At 45.7% G+C, this 24899-nt stretch overlaps 1 protein-coding gene across 4 annotated transcripts; it reads right to left on the bottom strand.

Annotated features, from left to right (window-relative positions):
• Window positions 1–602: 602 nt before the first annotated feature.
• On the bottom strand, window positions 603–22058 carry C2H2orf42 (chromosome 2 C2orf42 homolog). Of its 4 annotated transcripts, XM_039527318.1 has the most exons (10): window positions 18462–18597; window positions 14383–15217; window positions 11371–11481; window positions 10919–11023; window positions 6986–7090; window positions 4058–4165; window positions 3660–3760; window positions 2310–2472; window positions 1198–1278; window positions 603–933 (listed from the first exon to the last, which is right to left on the bottom strand). In XM_039527318.1, the coding sequence occupies exons 2-10, from the start codon at window positions 15203–15205 to the stop codon at window positions 887–889; spliced, it is 1644 nt and encodes a 547-aa protein (XP_039383252.1). In that variant the 5' UTR covers window positions 15206–15217; window positions 18462–18597; the 3' UTR covers window positions 603–886. The 4 variants fall into 4 exon arrangements, with proteins under 4 accessions (XP_039383252.1, XP_039383250.1, XP_039383249.1 ...); XM_039527316.1 differs by lacking the exon at window positions 18462–18597 and adding an exon at window positions 21914–22058 and having other exon boundaries at window positions 603–1278; XM_039527315.1 differs by having other exon boundaries at window positions 603–1278; window positions 18462–18596.
• Between the last annotated feature and the right edge of the window lie 2841 nt (window positions 22059–24899).

Raw genomic sequence — 24899 nt, 5'->3', positions numbered from 1 at the left:
TGGCCCAGTTAATACATAGTGAAAGTGGAACAGATTCAACAAAGGATTAAGGCAGTTCTCACGTCAGATTGCCTCCTAGCCCAGTACTGAGGCCATTCATTTGAGTGGGAAGAGATGAGGTTTCAAATCAAGCAGCAGGGGGAAGTGAACCTAAACCTCCTACAGCCATTGAGTACTTCCTGTTTGATTTTGATCCTGCCCGTCTTGGTCAGCACGCTTGAGTGTTTTGCACACACCCGAGCTGTTGTTGAACAGGAAACACGTGACCAGGGCTTGGAGGAGGGGCCTGATCCAAAGCCCACTGAAGGCCGTGCAAAGACTCAGCCATGAACAGCCTTGGGATTAGGGCCTAAAACTGGCAGCAGAAGAAAAAGCAGCGGCCGTGCCATGCAGTGTATTGCTTGCTGCGGCTGCTGCTCTCTGAAGCAAGTCTTACGAGCCGTTCTGTAGCCAAGTTTACCCGCCCGTCACAGGCATGATTGGCTAACAGCATTTTTGTAAATCCAGAGACAGAACGGACAAAGGGACCCTATTACGGGGGTTTATCTCCTTTTAAAACTGCCTTCCTCCCACCAAAAGAGGTTGAAATAAAAAAGCAGCAACATTTTCCAGTGTGCTTTATTTAAAAAAAATATTTTAACATATGGCATAAAATCAGACTATGCCATGATGGTTCATGTAGTAATACAAGGATCTAGCTCCCTTCGTAATATACTGTCTTCTCCCAGCTGTGAGCTGTAGATAAGTCTGTTTTCCAGGGAGAAGTGATGGAAAGGAACTACAACCCAAAAGTTTGAATGCGTCCTGGTGACTAGGAATGCAGAGGTGTGTTCCGAATACAGGACAGTTTGAGTGAAGACTACATGTGAAGCAGCATCAAAGTATGCTATTTATAGAGCAGGTGAGGTCTTTCTTCTAGGGTCAGTCCGGTGGCTATTTAGAAATCAGAAAACATCAGCTTTACAGAGCAGTTCAGTACGGAACCTCATACAAGCTCAATGCTAATAGTGCAGAGAGACCACGGAGCAGGGCTGTGCAAACTTAGCGGGGAGAGGGGCTGGGTGTTAGGTCAAGGAAATGTGATGGTGGTTAGAGGTGTCAGCTCCAGGGTCTGTTCTAGTGAAGAGCGTTGCTCCTGGTATTCAGTGGTATGTCCATTCCTGTGATGGCCATATTCAAACTTAATCCTCAGCTCACCAATCTTGGACTGGGGTAAAATATCCGGGATCCACTCAATAGTGAAAGGGGTCGGTTCCTTCTGATCAGGTGATGTGTTGCCTGGGGGAGAAGAAGCAAGAGGAGGTAGCATTTCAGCTGTATCACACTAACCGTGTATTAGATGGAGGTAATAAAATGACCTCCCAGACAGGGCTGGTTAAACCTAGCCTGAAAATTAAGGCTGAGTATCTGTAGGCATAGCCAGTCACTTAGATGTCCAAGTACCCAATCTGTGGGCACACCCAGGCTGCCCAAGTGGCATTAATTGTGCCACAATAATGAAGACTGCTTAAAAAATGAACCCCACAAACACAGGCTCAAACCAGAATTCCTGGCCACTTCCGCCACAAAATTAAATCATTTCACCTGAAACTCAATGCCCTGCCCCTTCATTAGAATAACGCTTCCTTGCTTCCAGCCGTTGTCTTGTCCGTAAGATTTTTGGGTGGGGTCTGTCTCAGGACATGATTATACAGCACCAAACACAGTGGGGCCTCTAGGTACTACCATGCTGTAAACCATCCCCATTTTGCAACGAAAGCGTTTTCTCAGAGGTCTTTAACAGGACAATGAAACGAGTGGTGGAGCTGACAGTACTTGGCACTTGATTTCATCCAACACATTTACAAAGGAGGACAAAGTACCACTAGCCCCGTCTAGGGCTGGGGACACAGAGAGGTGAGGCGACTCGCTCAGATTCAGGCAGGGTGAAGTTTATCAGCACGAGGCCTGGACACTAGTGGAAATAAGTGGCGCATAGATCTTGTGCCGACCCTCTGCAAGGATGTGAATTTCACCTACAGAGTCAGTGGTAGAGCTGGGAAATTGCCCCATTCTGTTCACTCCCTGAAGCACCTGACCCCGGCCACTGGGCTAGATGGACAACTGGTTTAACCCAGTATGGCCAGAACTAAGGACTCCTCACACATAAATGAACCCAGGTGTCCTGTCTGTTTCTGCCCCCATGCCCACTATGCTCAGACCACTGGATGACAGTTCTCTCTTTTCTCAAACAAGAGAGGTAGGAACCAGTCAGGAGGTAACAGCTGCTTGGGTTGATTTCACTCTTCTTCCCTCTGTTATAAACTTACCAACTTTGAGGAAAGTTTTGAGTTCCAAGGGCCGGAGGATCGGCTGCTTCTCCAGGCGCCCGTACGTCTCCGCGATGCTCTCCACTTCAACCTTCGGGCACTTAAACAGCTCATAGGTCCCATCCCGGTTCTGGATGAAGCTGCGTGTGATTTCCAAGGGCATCTTGCAACAGAAGCCAGGCACCAGATGATCAGCATAGAGCTTTAGTGGCCATCAACCACCACCAAGCTGTATTTGGCACTGTCCCTTAGCCTGCAGACACTCACAAACAGGGCAGAGCGGGGACGTACAGCTTCACACGCGCCTGCCCACCACCTCTACAGCCCCAGAAAGAGGAGAGTGGGGGTGGGGAAGCCCATCTGAGCTTACAGTCCCTGCCCAGAGCTCCAGAAGAAAGGAGAGAAAACCCCACACACACCACCACCAAAGCCCTTGCTTCTAAGCTGTAGGAGATATTTCTGCCTGACCCCAGCTGGGGTGATGAGTTAGTCCCTCTAGCTGAGGCTGGACTATGCTCGCCTGATCCCTGCTCAAATGTTCCCACCGAAGGAACTCTGCCAAACAATGCTTTCCGCTGATTGCAGACTTTCCAGCTCAGAATCACTGTTGTGAAGCAATCGAGGGCCCCAATTCAGCAAACTCTATGGCAGGGTCCCCAACACGGTGCCCGCGGGCGCTGCATCTAAATGCGCCCGCGTCCTGACTGGCGGTGGAGCTTTCGGCGGCATTTTGGCGGCGCCGCCGCTCGATGACGCCGCTTGCCGCTGACAAGCGGCGTCATCGAGAGGCGTTGCCCCCGAATTTCTGCGGCATTTCGGCAGCAACGCCTCTCGATGACACCGCTTGCTGCCGACAAGTGACGTCGTCGAGAGGCGTCGCCGACGAAATGCCGCAAAAATTCGGCGGCATTTCGGCAGGTGCTCCACCGCCGCCACAGCCAGACGAAAAAGTTGGGGACCACTGCTCTACAGGCTTGTCTGCACTACAAAGGCTTTGCCAGTATAACTAAACCAGCAGCGCCCCCTAGTGGAGATGCAGTTCTTTTCCAGGTATACTTAAGTCACCTCCCCTCCCTGAATGACACAAGCTATACCAGCAAAAAGACACTTGGTGGTATAAACTGAGTCTACACCGGGGGGTTTCAGGCTGCCACATGACAAAGCCATGCGGATAAAACTTGGTTGTGTAGATCTGACTTTACCCAGGTGAGTAGCCCCGTTGAACTCAATGCGTGTGTTTGCGGGAGCAGTGTCTAACTCTGCCCTGTCTCCTCTCCAGCCTGCTGACCTAACCCACTGGGCTCCATGCTTGGTCTTTAGAGAGGAACCAGGAGAACAAACAGGCCTTACCTCAGGAGTGTCAAATATTTGCTTGACCTGCAGGATGTTGGTAATGTGCCAGGTGTATTTGGAGAAGGTACCCAAGGGCAGGGCATCTTTCCGGACAAAAGCTGTGAACAGGAAGACCATATTACAGATGTAGGGCCACCGCTGTTCTATATCCGATGGCTCCATATCCCACCACCAATCCCCAGAGATAGCCAGTGGTCCTTTCATTTTCTTTGTAACCTGAAGGAAGCACCATGCATTGCAACCCGGCCAACAGTGTACACCCAACCTCACCCATAGCTTTTATACACGCGCTCCCAATGCAGGGCCTAAAAACACTAAACTAGACAGATTTCTGCATGGAAACCACCAGAGATTTCTCCAAAACTTTGTGCTTATGAGATCATAAGATCTTGTACCTGTAGTGGAATTAGGCAGCCGTTTCTTTGTGCTTCCTATGGAAATCCTCTGCTGCAGGGCATCGAAGAAAGACTGCGGTATATGGAACACCAGTGGCTCTGGTTTGCCTGCACATTAAAACAAGAGGTAAAAAAAAGGAGCAGTTTGACTGGAAACAGGTGGTACGGGACATGATAGGAATAAATATTCTTAAGTGCTTCTACAAGGATTTGGTTTCACTAGCACAAGAGATGATCAGTTTTGTTTTCCCTTTAAGGTCTTGTCAGATCTCACAAGCTAAGCAGGGTCAGGCCCAGTCAGTAACTGGATGGCAGACCTCCCCAGCTAACACTGGGTGCTGCAGAAAGGAACCATACCCTCTGCGTCAGTATCAAACCAGTGTCCCAGCATGGAATTAGGGGGCACTGGCCAAATTCCTACTTGGACAATTACATTTTGCCTAACTAAATTGCTCCTGCAATTTCAATGGGCTATGGAGCTTTTTGCTTCTTGCCCTAAATGGCAGTGTAGCATTGCTGTGTGCTATTAACTAAGCTGCCACGTCCACTTTCAGTAGAAGGTTAAATGATTCATGGTTGCGAGGGCAGATCTTCAGCTAGTGTAAATCAGCAAGTCCACTGATTTCAGTCTACACCAAGGATCAGTGAATGGGTCCCACTTTACAATAAGATTCCCTTTACAAAGAGTTAACAAAGGTGTAATAAACAGTTAATCAATAACCGTAGAGTCCAAAAAGTTGCTTATAACCAACTACAATAACCTTCTACCGACAGGCTTTTATATCCGTCCGTTGCACCTTCCTCCCATATCTGTAGCATGCTTCTAACACCACTTATGAACCCATGTACCAAGTACGAACAACAAAGGTTTGTAAAGGACTTTGAGACCTATCCAAATGACATGCACTATACTGAAGTGATCTAGTTCTCATTAACGTTTGCTGCAGCAGACCCGGACTACCCAGGGTGCATTGGCAACAATGGAGCTGTACAGACTACAAATGATGTGCCAGTAAAGGATTTTTGTTTTAAAAAACCTAGAACTCCTGCTGGCCAGAGGAAGTTATTCAGCCAGTGGACTATCTTATAAAAACTGTGCTGAAGCAGATCTTTCACCTAACCCCACCCAGACTTTTCAGGAAGAAAATCAGCGATAAGGTTGGCGTTCCCCACACTTGAATCTCCTCAGTACTGGAAAATCTTTGATTGCCAAAGATTGTAATGTTTAAGATCCCAAATCATGAATGGTTAGATTGTCCCTAGTGCTTCCTGAGTGGAGCACTCGCTGCCCTGCACAGCCAATAAAGCATACCCAGATTTTGGGTCCAAGTTAGGTGCAGAGCATATCCCTATGATCCCATGGGTGGGGAGAGGACAGAGAAGAGCTAGGACTGGATGGAGCTTCAGCCCATCTTCACCCACCCCAATCGTGCTGCCAAGTGTCAGAGGAACAGCTAAATGCACCCTTGTAAGAATTGCAGCGTTATTTATTCCAGACACACCTCCCAGAACAAGAGGAGAACAGGGGAGGAGCTGTGTGTCAGAGATGTCTCCACGGAACAATGCATCCTGCATCTAATGCACCTAAAGACACAATCTAGCCTTAAGGGCAAAACTCATCCCAGTGCAGAAGGCCAGCACAAAGCCTCGGGTGACCAGACAGCAAGTGTGAAAAATCAGGACGGGGGTGGGGGTAATAGGAGCCTATATAAGAAAAAGACCCAAAAATCAGGACTGTCCCTATAAAATCAGGACATCTGGTCACCCTAACAAAGCCTCATGCAACAATTCAGACCATGTTTGATGTTTACAGCCGTGGTTCTCAAATAGGGGTACACAGAGATTTTCTAGGGGGTACTCAACTCATCTAAATCAGTGTCCGGGGGATTGTGACTCCCGGGAGGGGGGTGTCACAGGATGGGTTTAGGGGAATCGCAAGTGCAGGACCGGTGTTAGGGGGTGGCAAGCAAGGCAATTGCCCAGGGCCTCGTGCCACAGGGGCCCCCATGAAGCTACATTACATGCTTCAGCCCTGCCACACAAGGCTCCGGCTTCAGACAAGGCTCCCAAGTGAAACACAGGCTCAAGTACCACACTGACATGCAGGGGCGGCTCTAGGCACCAGCAAAACAAGCTGGTGCCTAGGGCGGCCAAATCTCGGGGGCGGCAAAAGGCTGGGGCCCCAGCCCATCCTGCCGCTGCCGGCCCGTCCCCTGCAGCCGGGGGACGGCAGGCTCGGCCGGCGGACCTGCCGCGGGCATGACTGCGGAGGGGGCGCTCGTCCCGCGGCTCGGCTGGACCTCCCGCAGGCATGACTGCGGCAGCTCAAGCGGATCCGCCGGATCCGCGAACCGTCTGCAGCCGCGGGGGGTCCAGCCGAGCCACGCGGGACCAGCGGTCCCTCTGCAGTCATGCCCGCGGGAGGTCCGCTGCTCCCGCGGCTCCGGGGCACCTCCCGCGCATGACTGCTTGGGGCGGCCAAAACGGTAGAGCTGCCCCTGCTGACATGTAAGTACAATATTTATATTCCAGCTGATTTGTAGTTATATGGTAAAAAGGAGAAAGTCAGCAATGTTTCAGTACTAGTGTGGCGGTCACACTTTTGTATTTTTGTGTCTGATTTTGTAGGCAAGTTGTTTTAAAGTGAGGTGGAACTTGTGGTATGCAAAACAAATCAGACTCCCGAAAGGGGCACAGTCGTCTGGAAAGTTTGAGACCCACTGCAGAGAAAATCAAGACAGAAGGAAACACCCAAATCGAATGAAACGCTTGCCCCACCCCAGCCACATGCTCTTCTCCCTTTGACCCAGCAGATATTTAAAGCTGATCACAACTTATGCTGCTTAACTACTGTTGCTGCTGTAAGAATGAAGCAGCAAGAAGACAAGATTCTAGGCTCTCACGAGGTGGCTCCCAGACAACACTCACCATCAAATTGGTAATGCATGGTTTGATGGATGCGTTCGGTGACGCTGGCCAGCCATTCTTGGAAGGACAAGGTCACCTGTGACTCATCCAGCAGCTGATTACAGGCTAAAAGAAAAGGAAACCCTTCATTAAATACAATTGCTCTCTTTAAACAGAGAAGATGAGCATTCTTCACTTCCCCAATGCGGTTCCCAAAGGAAACAATAAGCAATGAAAGGCCACATACATGCTGGATTCACACCAGAAGCTCTCTGTGTGCATACATATATACCAAAGTATATTCAGCATTACAGTTATCAGACAGTTTCCAGAACTTGACACCCTTCACGAAATGCAAAGCAGAAATATAGGGTGCAGAGTATGTGAGAGCAAGGAACAGCAACATTTCTGCTATGATGAAGAAGACATTGTATCCAGTATGCATCCCATTTTCAGGGGGTTATAATTACAGTTGAGTGAATGTTTTTTGACTAATTGGTTTTTTGCTGAAATTATTTTTTTTCGGGATCCAAAACTATTTCTGAATTGGGGTTGAATTTGATGAATAGCTTCGGCTGGGGAAGAAAATTCAGAAACATTCAGTTTCAACAGGTTCAATTCAAGACCTAATTGAAAATCAAAATGTTGTCGGCTTTAAAAAACAAACTTTAAAAAAAGGTGGAAAATGCCCAAAATGAAACAAAGAACTCAAGACATTTTGGGTCAATCTGAGGAAAAATTTCACTTTGGCTAGGGACGGCTCTAGGCATTTTGCCGCCCCAAGCACGGCAGGCAGGCGCGGCTTGCCTGCGGAGGGTCCGCTGGTCCCGCAGCTTTGGCAGACCTCCTGGACCCTCCGCAGGCATGCCGCCAAAGGCAGCCTGCCTGCCCCCCTCGCGGCGCTGGCAGAGCACCCCCCGCAGCTTGCCGCCCCAAGCACGTGCTTGGCATGCTGGGGCCTGGAGCCGCCCCTGACTTTGGCTCCAATCGAACCAGATTTCTTTTTCAGATTTTTTGGGGCAGCCCCCAGCCTAAAAAGCCATTATTCACTCAGCTCTACTATTAAAAGTCATTGGGGCCCGACAGTTGGCATGTACAGCCAAGTGTTTGTGTAACTTACACACACACACCATTGCAACTTGACACCTGACTTTCAAAAGTGCTGAGCTCAACTCAGTGCTCCGCTCCACAGAAAAATCAGGCCTTTCATATGGCGTATGAACTTTCATATCAACTATATCCCAAAATGAGAGTCGGAACTCAAACCGGCACAGACTTGTGCGTGTGGTTCATTTTACATGCTGTGAGAAATTGTATTGAAGTCAGTGGAACTCTACACAGTGCATAAAGTTAGGCAAGCGAGTAAGTCTTTGCAGGATTGGGGACATCATTACATTTTGCTCAACTAAATCCTCCCTGAAATGTCAATTGGCTACGGTGCTTTTTGCTTCTTGTCCTAAATGGCTGCGTAGTGTCACTGTGTGCTATTAAACAAATTGCTGTATCCAATCCAGAGTTGAAAGCACTTTTAGTAAAGGGTAAGCACCTGTTACGAGCTGGGAGAAACCTTGCTATGGTTGAATTAAAACCCCATTGAGACTGATAGGTGCAAACTCAGACTTCAGTAAACACAACTGTAATCATAAGCCTACACCTATGACAAAAGTGTGTGTGAACCTGCCCAGTGACTCCTATTTTGGCTGAGTATTTTTTCGTGTGTGTGTGTGTGTGTGTAGAACACACACAAACTGAGAACAGACAAGGGCAGAGGCAAAAAGCAAGATAACCAAGTAGGAGCCTCTATGAACAGCGTGACCCTCGAAAAAGCTGGAGAGCGTGTTTTTGGGTCTAGTGTTGGCCCAAGAGTCTTGAGGACTATAAGCTAAGAAACTGCTCCTTTTGTTCTTGGTTCCTCTTGCATTCACAGGAGCAGGACGTTGTTCGTCCCTTGTGAATACACAAGATTGCATCAGTGAAAACACCAGACTCCATCAATGTCTATTTCCAACTGGAACATTCCCAGGGCCCTGAATTCTAACTGGCCGATTGGGTCAAAAATGGGCAAATTCCTTTTACTACTGCTCGTAATCCCATTGAACTGAAGCAGGATTAGGCCCCCAAATAAGAAAAAGTGAGCTGCACAGACAAGGAACAAAGATATTTTCAGCTGAGAGTTGATGAGATACAAGAGGGAGTCAGAGATTGCAGTAACTGCTTTTAAGCAGAGACAAGGAAAACTGATTTGTTTGGTCTTTTCTCTCATTACTTTTTCTAGGAAAGAGCTAGAGTGCTAAGAAAAATCTAACAAACCACTGGCAATCATGAATTTCAGGTGAATAAGGAAAATGATAAAATAAATATTTTCTTTTCCTATTTATTAAGACCCTGATCCAAATGCCATTAATGTCAATGGAAAGGGTCTCACAGGTTTCCATGGGAATTGGATTGAGCCTTGACTCTCTATCACGGTAAACAGAAATAATCCTAAATATAGAGAGAAATAAGCGATCCTAAAATGAGAGGTAAATAAACAGTTCTAAAATATCCATGTATAAATAACCCAAAGAAAGCCAGGAGTTATTTGAGTTAGTGCCGTTTGCACTTGGCGAGTCCCCAGCCAGAACGACAGTGTTGGCTCTCCCTTACATAGAATACATTGCTGTAACTCTTCTGGCTTTGATGCAGTAACTCAAGAGTAAAGGAGAGGAGAATCAGGCCCCCAGATTTAGAAGATCAGGAGACAGAACCTGGCTTGTCTTTTTGCACAAATATTTGCCACCGCGTGGTTGTAAAATGCCTCTGTTCACTGATTCTGGCAAAGAATCATCTCACACAGACATGCCGCTGGGAGACGACACAAAGACAGTGACAAAGGCCAGAATAAAAGCTCAAGTCAGTTTTCTATTCCCATTTGGCCAAACGGTTCAGTTTCATCTTCAACAATTTTTTTTATTTTCTATAAACACAACACTATCCCCGCTACAGTTTGTTTGTTTTTTAAACTCGGTATGACAAGGCACAAACCCAAGCAGCTACACGAGAGAGTCAGCACCATCTTTCAGACAGACACTGTTATTCAGGTGTATAGTTTTGCCAATATGCAGGAGAGCGGCACGGAACCATCAGTTGCAACAAGAAAGCGTAGGGATATAGGGTCTGATTTTCATCTCACTCCATTGCAAACCTGGAGTTATTCCACTGGAGTTACACCAGCGTAGGTGAGAGGAGAATCAGGCCCATAATGTTTCTTTCACATGCAGGGCCGTTGCAACCTATTAGGCAACCGGTGCTAAGATTTGAGGGGCGGCATTTTCTTCGGCGGCAACCGCGGTGGCCGGATCTTCGGCCGCCCTGGTCAACGCCGGCATTTAGGTGGAGGGAGCTGGGGCAAGGGGGCGCGGGGAGGGCCGCCTGCAGCAAGAAAGGAGGGGGCTTAGGCGCCGCAAGCCTGGGAGAAGTGAAGCAGCAATGGCGTGCTCAGGGAGGGGGCGGAGCAGGGGTGAGCTGGGGCGGGCAGCTGCCACACAGCTCCCCGGGCCGGGTGGGTAGGGGAAGCTGCCATGGCGGGGGCCTCAGGGCGGAGGGGGTGGGGAGCTGCCGCAGGGGGTTCCTCAGGGCGGAGGTGGAGCTGCCACGGGGGGGGGGTGCCTCAGGCCGGGGGGGGGGGGGCAGGGAGCCACCGCAGGGCTCAGGGAGGGCGCAAGGTGGAAGTTTTGCCTAGGGCGCGAAACATCCTTGCACCGGCCCTGTTCACATGGGTTATAACAACTTTGAGCCAAATCACCAGCTGGTGGAAATATGCATGGCTCCATTGACTTCTATAGAGCTATGCTAGTTCACCACAGCAAAGGATCTGGCCCTTGGTTTGCAGCATTTTTTCCCCACACACTAGGTATTTTTGTATTTCTGGTGCTCTTATGGCTGGGTGAAAGAGACCGCAGAAATGAAACTTACCTTGCCTTTTTAGTGAAGACGCAACAGCTGGCTTTTTCAGTCCGCTTTTCCTCAGATTGCAGTTGGCTGGATCTTGAGCCACGAGTGGACTATTTCCTTGTGTACCTTAGGTTCAATTTAAAAAAGCTTTAGTTTCCAAGCTTTAGTGACACACTCTTTGTAACCCTCAGAGCTAGAATAGTAGCATCTGATCGTCAAGTTTAACAACTGAGACCCCCAGTGGCTCCATCCTTGCACAGGGATGGAATCGACAAGGTGCTTTCCACCTCTAACAACCAGCACTCCAAGTGCACTCAGAGACAAGACAGAGGAAACATCTAGTTTCATTGAATCCCATTAAAAAATCACAGGCCGGTTAGAAGATTCAAATGTTCCTCCAGATCAGCAATGACCTGGTCCAATCTACAGACACCCACTGAAACCCCTATTAAAGAACTGAAATGGTCCCTTACCAGATGCGTCATCTTTTTTCCTCTTTTTTGGCTTGGAAGCAGTGGGCTCGCCAGCCTGCACGGTGGATTCAGGATGGCAAACTAACTGGGGCACTCTGATCCCTTTGAGACCTGGAAAAAACAACCATTGAATCTTTATAACTAAGCAATTATAATTAAGCGCCAGGTTAATGCAACATCCCGGCCCCGATCCTGCAAACATGTATGTGCATGCTTAAATTGACAGATGTGCATAATCCAACTAAACTCAGTGGGGTTACCCACGTGTGAGGTTCCTTACCTGAAAGTGCAAGATCTAAACTTAGTCTGTATTTTCAAATGTTCACTTCTCCCTCTCCATGTTAAAAATTGGGCCTGTTTCTGCAAATCCTTACTCACCACACAAGTAAGGATCTTGGACTGTCAATAAGCCACATATCCAGAGTCCAGCTACCTTGAGTTACAGGTGTGAAAAAAATATGTAGCAGCTTTTAAAGTGAGAAAAGAGCTTCCTTCCCACGTGTACATGACTGTTAGAATTAAAACAAAACAAAAACAACTTTGGTCATCCCCAAAAGGGAATTGTTTGACAAGTTAAAAGTGAAAATAGAGTGAGGGATGGAGGGGAAGGAGTCATAACTAAAAGCATTTTGCCATTTTAACAATAACACTTGCTACTAAGGAAATGCTAGGATATTAGAGGTGGCGGGGGGTGACGGTGGAGGGGCAAATCAAAAGGAATGCAGACATGGATAAGAATCATAGAAGCATAGAATATCAGGGTTGGAAGGGACCTCAGGAGGTCATCTAGTCCAACCCCCTGCTCAAAGCAGGACCAACACCAACTAAATCATCCCAGCCAGGGCTTTGTCAAGCTGGGCCTTAAAAACCTCCAAGGAAGGAGATTCCACCACCTCCCTAGGTAACCCTAGGTAAGATGTCAGTGTAAGCTTGGGTCTCCATTCCTTCTCTGTGCAGCGGCTTTTGCTTCCATATTAGTGATCCTAACTAATATCAAACCACAACACACCTCTGTATGGCCGGCACAACAGCTACTGTATTCAAGGCAAATTCATTCATTCCCAGTGCAAACAAGTACAACTCTGACTTCAGTAGAAACTGTACCTGCTTGCACCAGGGTTAGCTGATTTCCAAAATACGGCTGACGGGACTGCTTTGTAATTTAAAAGGTAATGAACTCAATAGGCCAATTCCTCTCATGGGGTAGCCCCACCAGGTTAAACGGTGTTACATGAGAGATTAACCAGGCCCAGTATGTACATGTTGGCAAAATGTTGGTGAAAATGGACATGATAATGGCTGAACAATAACCATAATACCTTGCACTTCTTTAGCACTTCTCACCCAAAGATCTCAAAGCACTTCACTAATCACTTAAGCCCCCAAAGTTCCTAGGTATGATCAGTTCTATTTTATAGATGGGGAAAGTAAGGCACTGATGGGTTAAGTGACTTACCTAGGGTCACGCAGCAAGTCAGCAGCAGCGTTAATGCGTGTTAATAGAGTTTGGCCAGTTAGAGCCTGGTTCCGATCATACACCAATTTCACACCACCTAGCACAATGCGACCTTGATCCGTGACGGGGGCTCTCCCCTGCTCCCCAATACAGATAATAATTTACACTGGTGTAGCGCCAATGCATAGTTTTGTTCCTGATCTTAATTACACTGGCACAAACCAGAATTAGTCCCGTAGGGCCAACATTTTGAAAGGTATTTAGGAACCTACATTTAGTCAGGGTATTTATGCTAGATGCCAACTGGAATTTTCAAGAGCACCTCGGTGCCTAACTCCCATGATCTATCTTTAGGTCACTAAATAGCGAGCAAAATCAAGCCCTTAATGTTCACGTAGCCAATCTGGATTAGCTAGATGTTGGAAATAATTAGTTTACTCAGCTTCCACACACATGTTTTTTTATTAGTCCAAAGGCCACTTGATGTAGATTACCTCCAAAATACAAATACAAACATATATCCACTTTTATACTATGTCCTAGTGACAATACAGTTAGAAGCATTGGCCAAAACAGCATAGTGCCGTATTTAAGCAGGGTTGATTAGACAAGTCATCTCTTAATGTACACCACTTACAGGCCCAAATCCACCTCCCTACCCAAAAAAATCCTTTAAAGCCCATTAGACTTGTGTACCCGTAACCCCTGAATGGAGAGACGCTCCCTCCCAGTTTAGCTACCCCAAGAGAAACATTAATCTGCCGCCCACTCCTGGGTTCTTGATTTTCTTCCACATAAGACAGCCCAGCAGGAAGGAAGCCAGCCAGCAATGATCCACTGTGCTACTGCCTCTGACTCAGTACTCCCACCCAGACCATCCACGTAAGGTTTCTGCTTCCTCTTCTCAAGTAAGTTACGTACATGGGGATGAGGTAGGTCAGGGATCGGCAACCTTTCAGAAGTGCTGTGCCGAGTCTTCACTTATTCACTCTACTGTAAGGTCTCACGTGCCAGTAATACATTGTAACGTTTTTAGAAGGGCTCTTTCTATAAGTCTATAATATAGAACTAAATTACTGTTATATGTAAAGTAAATAAGGTTTTTAAAATGCTTAAGAAGTTTCATTTAAAATTAAATTAAACTGCAGAGCCTCCCCGACTGGTGGCCAGGACCTGGGCAGTGTGAGTGCCACGGAAAATCAGCTCGCGTGCCGCCTTCGGCACACGTGCCATAAGTTGCCTACCCCTGAGGTAGGTAATCAAGCCTGGGAAGGGGGCGATAGCCCCCTGTGGTTCTGATCTGCTGCAGCCACATTTGTTTTCTGAGCTGGAGACAGAAATGCTCTGCGGCCAGCATGGTTTAGCAGTCATCAAATGGGGGAATGGACAGTAGCATTCAGGCAATCCATCCCTGTGCAGACACTCCCCATCAGCTGGAATACTGCTCACCAAACCCTGCGCTCTCTCATTTTCCCCACCTGCCCCGCCATCTTCTTTCACTCGCTTCGTCATTCTAAACTTCCCTGCAGGCCCACCCCGGCCCTAGCCCCACTTACCGCTGGAATCGTAATTGAGGAAGTCCGAGAACTCCTGCGCCAGGGTCTCGTCGCTGGCAAAGGCGGAGATGCAGGCGAAGAAGTGAATGCATCTCTGGGCGGCCTCTTCCTTGGCAGAGCTGGCCTTGCTGGATTTCAGAGTCTGGCAGGAGCAGAGAAACCTGTGCTCTGGCACATTCTTATTGCTCATCTTCTGAGCAAAGGAGGCGTGGAGATACCCCAAGCTGTGCTTCTGACTGGCCTTGCACTTCACTACCAGGATGTTCTTGGTAATCCTTTGAACCAGGGGGCCGGTGGGCTCCGTTGCCAGCTGCCAGATGGTTTGCTTAGTTTCGGGGGAGGCCTGCATGGAGTTTAAGATGGAGCTTTTCAAGGTCAAAGGGGTGGCCTCGGTCTGACAGTTCACAGCCAGCTTGATGTGCTGGCACTGGTTTTCCACCACGCCTTGAGTGGCTGCCTTCAAACATGACGGGACATAGCAGCGTCCGGAGCTGAGCTGCGTGATGATGGTTCCATCCACAGTCTGGATGGTTGTCTCTGAAACCCCCAGCTCCACAAAGCACCGGTAGTCTGGCCCCCGGTCTCTCTGCCGTACCGAGTAGATCTGCAGATCCGAGCCCGTGATGATCTTCACAGCATCGACACCAGGCTGCTTCCGAGCGCCGTAGCGAAAAATCGTCCCGCAGGTTTTGTTCTTGCAGCTCAGCCCTCTGGTGCCATTGTAAGTGCCACAGCGGGGACATTTCCTTATTCCCCTGAGCGTAGCTTTTCCCAAGTCTGATAAGAAGGCCGGGACTTTAGTCCTCACTGAGTTCGGGTCCATCCTCCAGGGAGCCTGAAACATCAGGGAAGTCAAGAAGTCAATCAAACTGGATCTCCTGCTTCACTCCCTAGCTGCTCATATTATTATTATTTGTATTACAATTGCACCTAGAAGCCGCAATGGAGTTCAACGCCCCAGTGTGCTAGGAGCTGTACAAACACATAGTGAGAGACAGCCCCTGCCCTCAGCAGATCAACAGACAAAGCAGACAAAAGGTGGGAAACAGAGGCAGAGAGAGGGGAAGTGATTTTTTTCCCAAAATCACACAGCAGGTCAGTGGCAAAGCTAGGAACAGAATCCAAGAATTAAAAAATATATTTCAAAGAGTTTCCTTACCTGTGTTGTTCATCACAGCTTCTCTTAATCAAAGAGCTGAAAAGAATTTAGGACTAAATCTACAAAGGGGCCCCATGGATGCAGTCAGCCTCATGCATACATAGCCACTTTCCAAACGGAGAGATTTGGACTGTGTGAAGCGGGGCAGCCACCAGCATATTCCTCCCCATGTCATCTAACCCTAAGAGCAGCACTGAAGGTGGGGTGGTGTTTTCAAAGCCATGTCGGGGATCTGGATGCCCTATTCCCCTCCATTTCCTTGAGAACTGGGTGTCCAAATCCCTTAGGCAGCTCTGAAAATCTCAGTCATGTTGGTTAAAATAGTGGTGGCCGATTGATCCTAGTGCTTCTTTAGCTGGAGGTGATGGTGGGAGCTCTTTCAAAAAAAGCTCCGGGGAGACAATGCTCTCTCTCGGTCTCACACACGGCATCATGTTCAGGCTATACATTATTTTAAATCCCTTCAGTCCAGGAGAAAGTGAAGTTTAAAGACACCTACTATCTCAATAGGGCCCTTCATTTTTATTTTTTATTTTATTTAATTTTCCCCAGGAATTTATTGGTGTTTTTACTACAACAAAAAAAGGTGAAAATTGGTGGAAAAAACTATTAATAATTTTTCTGAGTAAATATCAGGGTTTATTTTGGTGGATGGAAGGATGGGGAGAAAATTATGCAGTAGATTAATACTTTGATGAATGGAATTTAATGTGGTTTTCTGCAGAACTAAAACAGAACTCAAAACACAATTTCTCCTCTGAGTTTAAGAAAACAATATCGCTCTAATCCTCAAATAAAACTTTTCATTGGAATAAACAGTTTGCTGTTGTAAACACAGAACTATTAGCCAATAAATACTGACATTTAAGAATTGAGCCACATGATTTGTAGCGCATACACTCCACTTGATCCTTTCCTCCTGTTTTTGTTTTTAAACTTTCCTTGTGTGCTGAAACACATTCTTATACCAATTTTCATTTTCTTCCCATTTTAGTGGGTCAGATCTTTAAACTGTTCCCTGCTAACAGCTTGAAATGTGTCCGTGGTGGGCGTGAAATTCATCAGTACATTCAGATGCGCAGGCACTTCAGGGCTTGCATGGGTGCCTGTTTGTTTATTGTGTGTATCTTCTAGCGTTACTACCACAGGATGCTTTGCATATACACAGAGACTAATGTATTATCATAATATGATGCAATGCATGCGACATATGTATTTTCCTAATAAAGCAAGTTACTTTCTATATATTTGAATGATGCAAAAGTAGGGTGAAAATTGGGAAAAAAAACAAGATTTTTTCAGTAAAAACCAGTTTAAACTGAAAACAAAGGAGCCTATATATCCATACTACTACTCCACCCACCTTGAGGCCTGGTCTACACACAGTTTTATACTGGTATAATTATTTTTATTAGAGATGTGTGAGTTTTACCAATTATACCTGATGTTACATCAACATAAAGGTGCCTTATACCAATATAGCTGACTCCTGTTCCCTCTGTCCCATATGGGAAAAAGCTATACCAGTATAAGCACTTTTATACTGGTATAAATGCATCCACATGAGTAGGGCGGTACTGTATTATCTATACCCGTATAATGAAAGTAGTGTAACTTTTGTGTGTAGACAAGGTCTGAACTTAAAACTCTGATCAGAATGGCATTGCTATGATATTCTTACTACGTAGGGATCTCATCTTTCAGCCCTAACTCAGAAGTAGGTCTGCTAAAGACACAGAGCCTCCCGCCTCTGGGTGTAAATCAGGTTTAACTCCATTGATGTCAATGGAATTACACCAGTGTAAAACTCTGTTAGAGGCAAATCAGGCCCCACAAGACAACTCAGAGTTAAGGCTGCAAGGATCAGAGTCTTGACCCCTTGCTAGCAATCTGGATAGTGCTCTAAGCACCAGGGCCCCTCAAAAGTATATAGGCGTCTAAATGGGAATATAACGCTGTCCTCAGGCGCCAAAAAATCTTACCACGTTATAGGTGAAACTGCATTATATCGAACTTGCTTTGATCTGCCGGAGTGCACAGCCCCGCCAACCCAGAGCACTGCTTTACCGCGTTATCTCCGAATTTGTGTTCTATCAGATCACGTTATACTGGGGTAGAGGTGTATCTAAATATCTTTGATGATCTGGGCCCAGGTGTTAAATGTGAGCAGAGTTGTCTCAGCTCTTCTAAGGCAGAAACACTGACTTCTATACCGCTTGTTATAAGGGGTCTTTTTAATGTGTCTTTTAAATATATATAAAATCTCCTTTCTCCTCTGCATGGACATTAACAATCCCCCAGCAGCTTTCGAAGTGTAAGAGTTTGCTCTTGGCCAAAATCTGCTCACTCTCCACTGCTGCAGAGTGAGCTGTGCACTGGTTCTCTGTATGACAGCTGGCCTCCTGCCATGATGGTAGCCTCCCCTGTCTGTGTGGGGCTGACAATGAGAGTTCCGCATGTGGCTTGCAGGAAGTAGTCAATGGCAAACTGAATTGGGAGGAGGAAAGGCAGTTAGAAATGTAAGAGTACATCCTTAGTGGTTATTAAGAGAGTGTGAGTCAGTCCCACGTGTAGGAGTGAATAAGGGGATGACATGAAAGATAAGGTGAATATGAGAGCAGGAAAATGAGATTTAAAAAATCAGTGAGATGAGGGAACAGTTGTGCAGAGCCCTGAAGGTGAAGATATGGGGTGATCAACTATTTTCCACATTTCATTTTATATATATATATATAAAATATGTGGTCATTACAGCTGGAGTTCCCAGTATGCTGGGAGGTGCAGACAAAAAAGCCAACATTATATACAACAGGCTTATAAATCCATCTCTGCCTCCACCCACACCACCACAATGTCACCCAATAACACTGCTGACGCTTCCTTCAGAGGAAAAGCAGCACAGGCCATAAGTTGTACTCACATCTTCAGCTAAGAATGTCTCATGTGGGCTCTGTGTCTGAGGGGGATGGGAAAAGGTGTGATCTGATGCTTTCAAATCTTCCTGGAATTCTGACCAGTGTCTAGCCTCTACATTTTAGGTGTCATAATGAAGAAATTCCATTTGATCTGTTGGTGGCAGACTGTCATGCTGTTGCTGTGAGATCACAACAGAGCAGAGCTGAATGGAGGGTGAAACCTGGATCTACAATTAATGCAGCAGAAAGTGACCTCTGGAACACACTGGACATCCAGGAGTAGAATGTATAAGGCTAGGATTTAAATGAATTATGTGTGCTAGGACTTTGGCAAAAAAATGAGAGGACCAAGTGATCTAATGGCTTTTACTATACAAAATGAAATAAACTAGGCAAGGCAGAATCAAATTTTATTTATAATTTTGACTGGTAATATCAATGGTTCATTGTAAGCTTTTTTAATTTTTATCTATTTAAATTGTCACAGTTGCAGGAAATTATGCGGCGGAGGGGAGAGGACCAAAATGATTTAATGACAGTAACTATTGAGATTAAAAGTTAAAGTTTTATAACTGTTAAACACAAACAGTCAACGTCACATGTCAAAATACACAAAGTAAATACCCTTAAGTCAAACTCTCAAATAGTTCTTTTCTTACTTTGCCTATCTGTACATTTTGATCATCAATTAAAATATTTTTGCATTGACTTCAGTGTACAGTGAAATCGACATTTACCGATAATTACCAAAAAGTATCTCATTGTTCCAAGTCTAAATATAGCCAAAATGACTAGGTCAGAGAACAAGTCCTTACTGAGACCATTAGCAATAGCCCAACGAACTTTGGCAGATTTCAGTTTTTTTACAATGTTTTGTAGGTGGGAAACTGAACTGAGACCTCGCCAACTACACAAACTCTATGCACTGAGACCTATTCACCTATTTGTGCTCAGAGCTATCTTATGATGGAGCAAAGGATGATGTCAATTTATTTCATAGGATGTGGACCTTGTCATAAGTGTTATTATTTGTCTGTTCAGTGCCAGAAATGTGTATGTGGATGATTTAGTTGGGGATTGGTTCTGCTCAGAGCAGGGGGTTGGACTAGATGACCTCCTGAGGTCCCTTCCAACCCTGATAGTCTATGATTCTATGATATTCTATGACAAAAGATGACACACAAAAATAAAGCCATTTCCTGCGCCAATGAGCTTCCAATCTAAACAAGACAGAGTCAACACTGGGAACCAGATGAAGAAATAAGTTGGACGTTTGTTTTTATTTGTATGGTAATATTGTCGACTCACTTGTGGGCATTCAAAGAGATGAGGGGTGAGGAACGATTTTAATGGAATAAGGCTGGCAATATGACACATTCACCAAGGACTGAAGGAGAAGTTATGGAACTTTGAAGAACAGCTACCAAACGTACAAACTTGGCTCTGGTAAAGTAATCCTATAATGTTACAGATTCAGAGGAATCTCTCTGTGTTTTTTAACATGTAAATAACAAAAAACAAACAGCATGTAGCTGATACACAGAGATAATAAGAGCTCAGAAAATACTAGAGAAAATATCATATAGTTTGAAAGATTCTTTTGAGGGATTATTTGGTCTTTGTTCCTTGATTTATATTGAAAAGATGCAGATGAAGAGCATAGCAGTACTGTGTAAGCAGTGTGTCTGAATGCAGTTGTTTGCTAGGTGTCTTTCCTTCCTTAGTCACACATGGCTTGAACAAAATAAAAAGATAATTTACAAGCTAGACTGAACAGATTGATCCAAATCATTTACAGCTTTTAGATCTTCCTAAATTAAATGAGTCCAAATTTTGCTGCACTGTCAATATGCCAGGAGCTCGAGGGCTGTCCCTATTTAGCATAATCATGAAGCAGCTTGCATCCAGCCAGATGAGTCAAAGCACACGATATCCTGATCCAGCATTCTTCAGGATAAAGTTCCTTTCGCTTTGCCACTATGAATTGATTACATGAACGTGAGGCAAAAATATTGTTATATAACAACCTCTGCACCATCACATCACCAAATATTGAAGAAGCTGTTGTGTAGAATGCTGTATCATAACATCATGGTAACTCAATGGCTACCCTAGGCATTTCTGGCAACAACAACAAACAAACAAACAAAAAAAACCCGACTGTTGCTAACACTGGGAGTGCTGGTGTTAACAGTAAAGACACTAATGTAGACAAGGCTCCCGGTGTTTTTAAAATCCTATCATTTGGCAGGTGCTCAGATTAGGGTTAGACACCACAATGCTGAAAGCGACCACAGGCGATTTGTCTATCTGTACTAAAACTATCACGGATCTGCATCACTTTTAATAAAAATGAGCAAGTTTTGCCAACCCTCCTGCCCCCAAAACCCTTGGTTAGTCACAGCCTCTGATGGTTGGAGGATGTCACATTACAGCACAGGTTGACCTGATAGTGGCATTTCATGGTGATACCACATCATGATACAAAGGTTTGTGATTTCCCAAGTGTTTTGATGTTTCCAATGTAGCAACAATGCACAGAGCTGTTGTGAAGTTACCATAAAGATGCAAATTCTGTCTTCAAGGCATCATCACCTCACTATGCCAAATAATATGACATCACAATACAATGATGCCATGAAGATAATAAAGGACCCACAACCTGTTCATATGCACCTCTACATCATCGCATCAAGAGGCCAAACACTGATGTGACACTGATGTCATACCACAGTGACTTCATGGCATCACTTGGTCTACCAAACGCAGCCACATGCACTGCGGCATCTTTACATTGTGGTGCACAGTGACTGCAGAGACGACACAGCATAATGTCACAAGGGTACGTGTGTCACAGCACCATGGCTACACCAGTGTCATAGTGACACTGATGACATCACACAAGCAGTATCACAGCACCTCGGTGACACTTCTGTGTCACCATGGCACTGATGACATCACACAGGTGCATGTGCTGCAGCACCATGTTTACACCGATATATCACAGGGATATCAATGACATCACATAGGCGCATGGGCCGCAGCACTATGGTTACACCGATATATCACAGCGACATCGATGACATCACATGGACGTATGCGCCGTAGCACCATGGTTACCCCAGTTGTGTCACAACGACATCGATGACATCACATGGGCGCATGCGCCGTAGCACCATGGTTACCCCGGTTGTGTCACAGCGACAGCGTTGCTGATGTCACATTGGTGCACGTGCCGCAGTGATGTAAGGAGGGTGCTTGCGACAGCATCGACTACACGTGCTGATGTCATCACCTCTCCCAACACCAGGGCCTGGAGAGAGGCGCCTGAGACCCCCATTATCCCCTCCTCATTATTTCCCAGGATCCTCTTCGGCCTCCCTTATGTCATTTCCTGTTCCGGGGGGCCACAGCCGGGCCCCTCCTGAGCGAGACTTCGGACTCGCGTCGCCCTTACCTGGGCGGCCTCCCCGGGCCTCGGGTCCCAGCCGGGCCGCCTGCGAGGGGAGTCAGCGAGCGGCCTCCACCATGGCTCCTTACAAACGGCCAGCGGGCCTCGGCTGTAACGGCAGTCCCCATTGGTCGGTCGTCCGTCACGTGGTGGGCAGGCTGAGCATGATGGGAGGTGTAGTTCCGCCTGGCAGCCGCTGGCGGGGGTAGCTCGCTTGTAATTGACTAACGCGCTGGGGCGAGCCTCCTATGCCTCGAGCTCAGTAATGCGTGGGAGTGTAATTAATCTAATTAATGAATGAGCGTACCAGTGAGTTAATGGGTGCGAGTGTAACTAGCAAATGAGTGGATGAATGAGCCAGTATGATCAGGGACCTAACTCCAGCGTATCCCTAAACCAGCAGTTCTCAAACTTTTCTACTGGTGACCTCTTTCACATAGCAAGCCTCCAACTGCAACCCCCCCCCCTTATGAATTAAAAATACCTTTTAATATATTTAACACCATTATAAATGCTAGAGCCAACACAGGTTTTAAGCTGACAGCTTGCGACTCTCCCCCCCGTAATAACCTCATAACCCCCAGTTTGAGAACTGCTGCCCTAAACCTAGCAGAGGCTGGGACTAGACAATTGTCCTGTGCTGTTCATTGACCCTGAAGCATCTGGCCACAGTAGGAAGACAGGATACTGGGCTCAATGGACTGATGCAGCATGGCTATACTTAATGTGAATGAGAGCTGGGCCACGATATGAAGTTCACTGGCATAGCTATGGCTCTCGCAGTGAAATCCACACCCCCAAGACGCATAGGTATACCTCCAGCTTAGACAGTGCTAGGTCAATGGAAGAATTCTTTCATGAAACTAGCTCCCATCTTTGGGGGTGGTGGATTACTTGTACTAATAGGAGAACCCCTCCTGACAGCATCTATACCACGGGTAGGCAACCTATGGCACACATGCCAAAGGCGGCATGTGAGCTAATTATCAGTGGCACTCACACTGCCCGGGGGCTCTGCATTTTAATTTAATTTTAAATGAAGCTTCTTAAACATTTTAAAAGCCTTATTTACTTTACATACAATAGTTTAGTTATATATTATAAACTTGTAGAAGGAGACCTTCTAAAAACGTTAAAATGTATTACTGGCACGCAAAACCTTAAATCAGAGCGAATAAATGAAGACTCGACACACCACTTCTGAAAGACTGCCAACCCCTGATCTATACTGACACCCTTAAGAGCATTACCACTGTAGCTGTTTAAGTATAGATGTAACTTTGTCAGTAAGTTACGGGTGGGAGTGTAGTTGAGTGTGAATTAGTAATTATGTCACAGTAGGTGTGCAGAGGTGTAGATGTGAATTTGGGCTTGTCTAAACAAGAAATTTACCATTTATGATACTGTATCAACATAATTAAGCCACCTAGATCTACTTCTATAAAACATGCATGAACACTTGTTCCAGAATAAGTGGTTTTGCAATTTAGCTTAATTGCCTTTCAAGGTCAGTTGAACTAAAGACCACCCCCACATGCTCTTATACCCAAATAAAGGTATTCATAGGGGCACTTATAGTGACATGGGGCTTTAAATTCGCACTTTACAGATGTGTAACTTTCCCCAACGAGCCCAGGATTGCACCTGAGTTTAGTGAGAAAAAACTCATTAAAAGCACACTTTCACTTATGTGTTAGTGAATTACACATTCACATTGGACTCAGGGCCAGATCTTCAAAACCATTTAGGCTCCTAACTTCCATTGATTTCTCCAGAAGTAAGGAGCCTAAATAACTTTGTGAATCTGGGCCTAGGTATTCACAAGTATTGACAACCCCAACTATCCAAAAATCATGTCAGGTGTCCCTAAAAATCATGAGATTAGCTTAAAACTAATATCTTAAAAATAAAAGGTGTTCTTTTCATTTGACATCTAACTGTGAAGCTTATTGGTAGAGCTTGGTCACGCTTTTCTCTAACACTGAGGGCTAGAATCCCCCCCCCATGAAAGCTGAGGAATCCAAGAGCTATGGTTTCAAGAAAAACAAAGCAAGACTCCTTGTACAGTCATGAGAGGTGGCAAGTGTGACCCTTTCTAAAGCAGTAACAGCATGGTGCAGTGTTTAGATTGTAAACATTACATGGGAATGTGGTTTTTTCCTGTATAAGTCTCCAATGCATCACTGTCTTGATCTGGTCCTCAGATATATTGTTATAGGAAGTCATTCACAAAAATTCCTGTGGATAAATGAAGCAACAATTATCCAGCTACATACTTACCCTACAGGGAGCGGCAAAACTACTGCAAGTGTAGGACTGGAATGAGAGTTAAGTTATATTAAGTTGGTAACAGAACATGGCCCTGAGATTTATAAAGTACCCGGGGCATGATCAAGAGCCTCTAAGTTCTTATGGTGTTAGAAAAGTTTCAGGTTGAAAAAATCCCTACTTCTAATTCCTCCAATTGCCAAATATTAAAATAGTGTGCCACTGATATATCCGTTAGCCAGCGGTGCCGATGAGCTATTTTACTTGCTAGATCCTAGCAGAGTCTATTCTAGTCTGGTGACAGTGAAACACAGGCCACATTCTTATTGTCAAATGGGAATTATGCCTGCAAAAGGAATGCCAAATCAGCCTCCTAGTATGTGACAACAGTTAGAGCTCATCAATAGATGCCACTTACATTGGTAAGGGGATTGCATCTTTTGTGAATACAGAAGCAGAGACTATTAATTGCTTTAATGTAAATTCTATTATAGATTTTCTATATTAAAATTAGTAAGTAGTGCTCATAAGCTGATTTTATGTTACTTGGAGAGGAAGGTAAGTGACAAACTGGTTATTCGAAGACTTCTGACTCTAAAAAACATCTTGGGGTGCTAGAAATACTTAAATTAGTTTATCCATGACCTCTACCCTGGACACATGCACAAACCATTAATTGATTCACAAGAGGGAACAATCCAACTAAGAGCTAACAAGTTGTGTA

Source organism: Mauremys reevesii, linkage group 2, assembly GCF_016161935.1.
Source record: "Mauremys reevesii isolate NIE-2019 linkage group 2, ASM1616193v1, whole genome shotgun sequence".
Lineage (NCBI taxonomy): Eukaryota > Metazoa > Chordata > Testudines > Geoemydidae > Mauremys > Mauremys reevesii.
This window is presented reverse-complemented; position numbering and strand designations above follow the sequence as displayed.

What these genes read in the sequence shown, in the direction of transcription:
- C2H2orf42 (XM_039527314.1), bottom strand. Translation starts at nt 15,226, where the DNA reads ATGTTTCAGGCTCCCTGGAGGATGGACCCGAACTCAGTGAGGACTAAA. An exon ending in GAAAAAAGATGACGCATCTG is followed by an intron (nt 11,024 to 11,370) that starts GTAAGGGACCAT and finishes ATTGAACCTAAG; the next exon opens with GTACACAAGGAAATAGTCCA. An exon ending in CAAAACTTTCCTCAAAGTTG is followed by an intron (nt 1,279 to 2,309) that starts GTAAGTTTATAA and finishes CTTCTCCCCCAG; the next exon opens with GCAACACATCACCTGATCAG.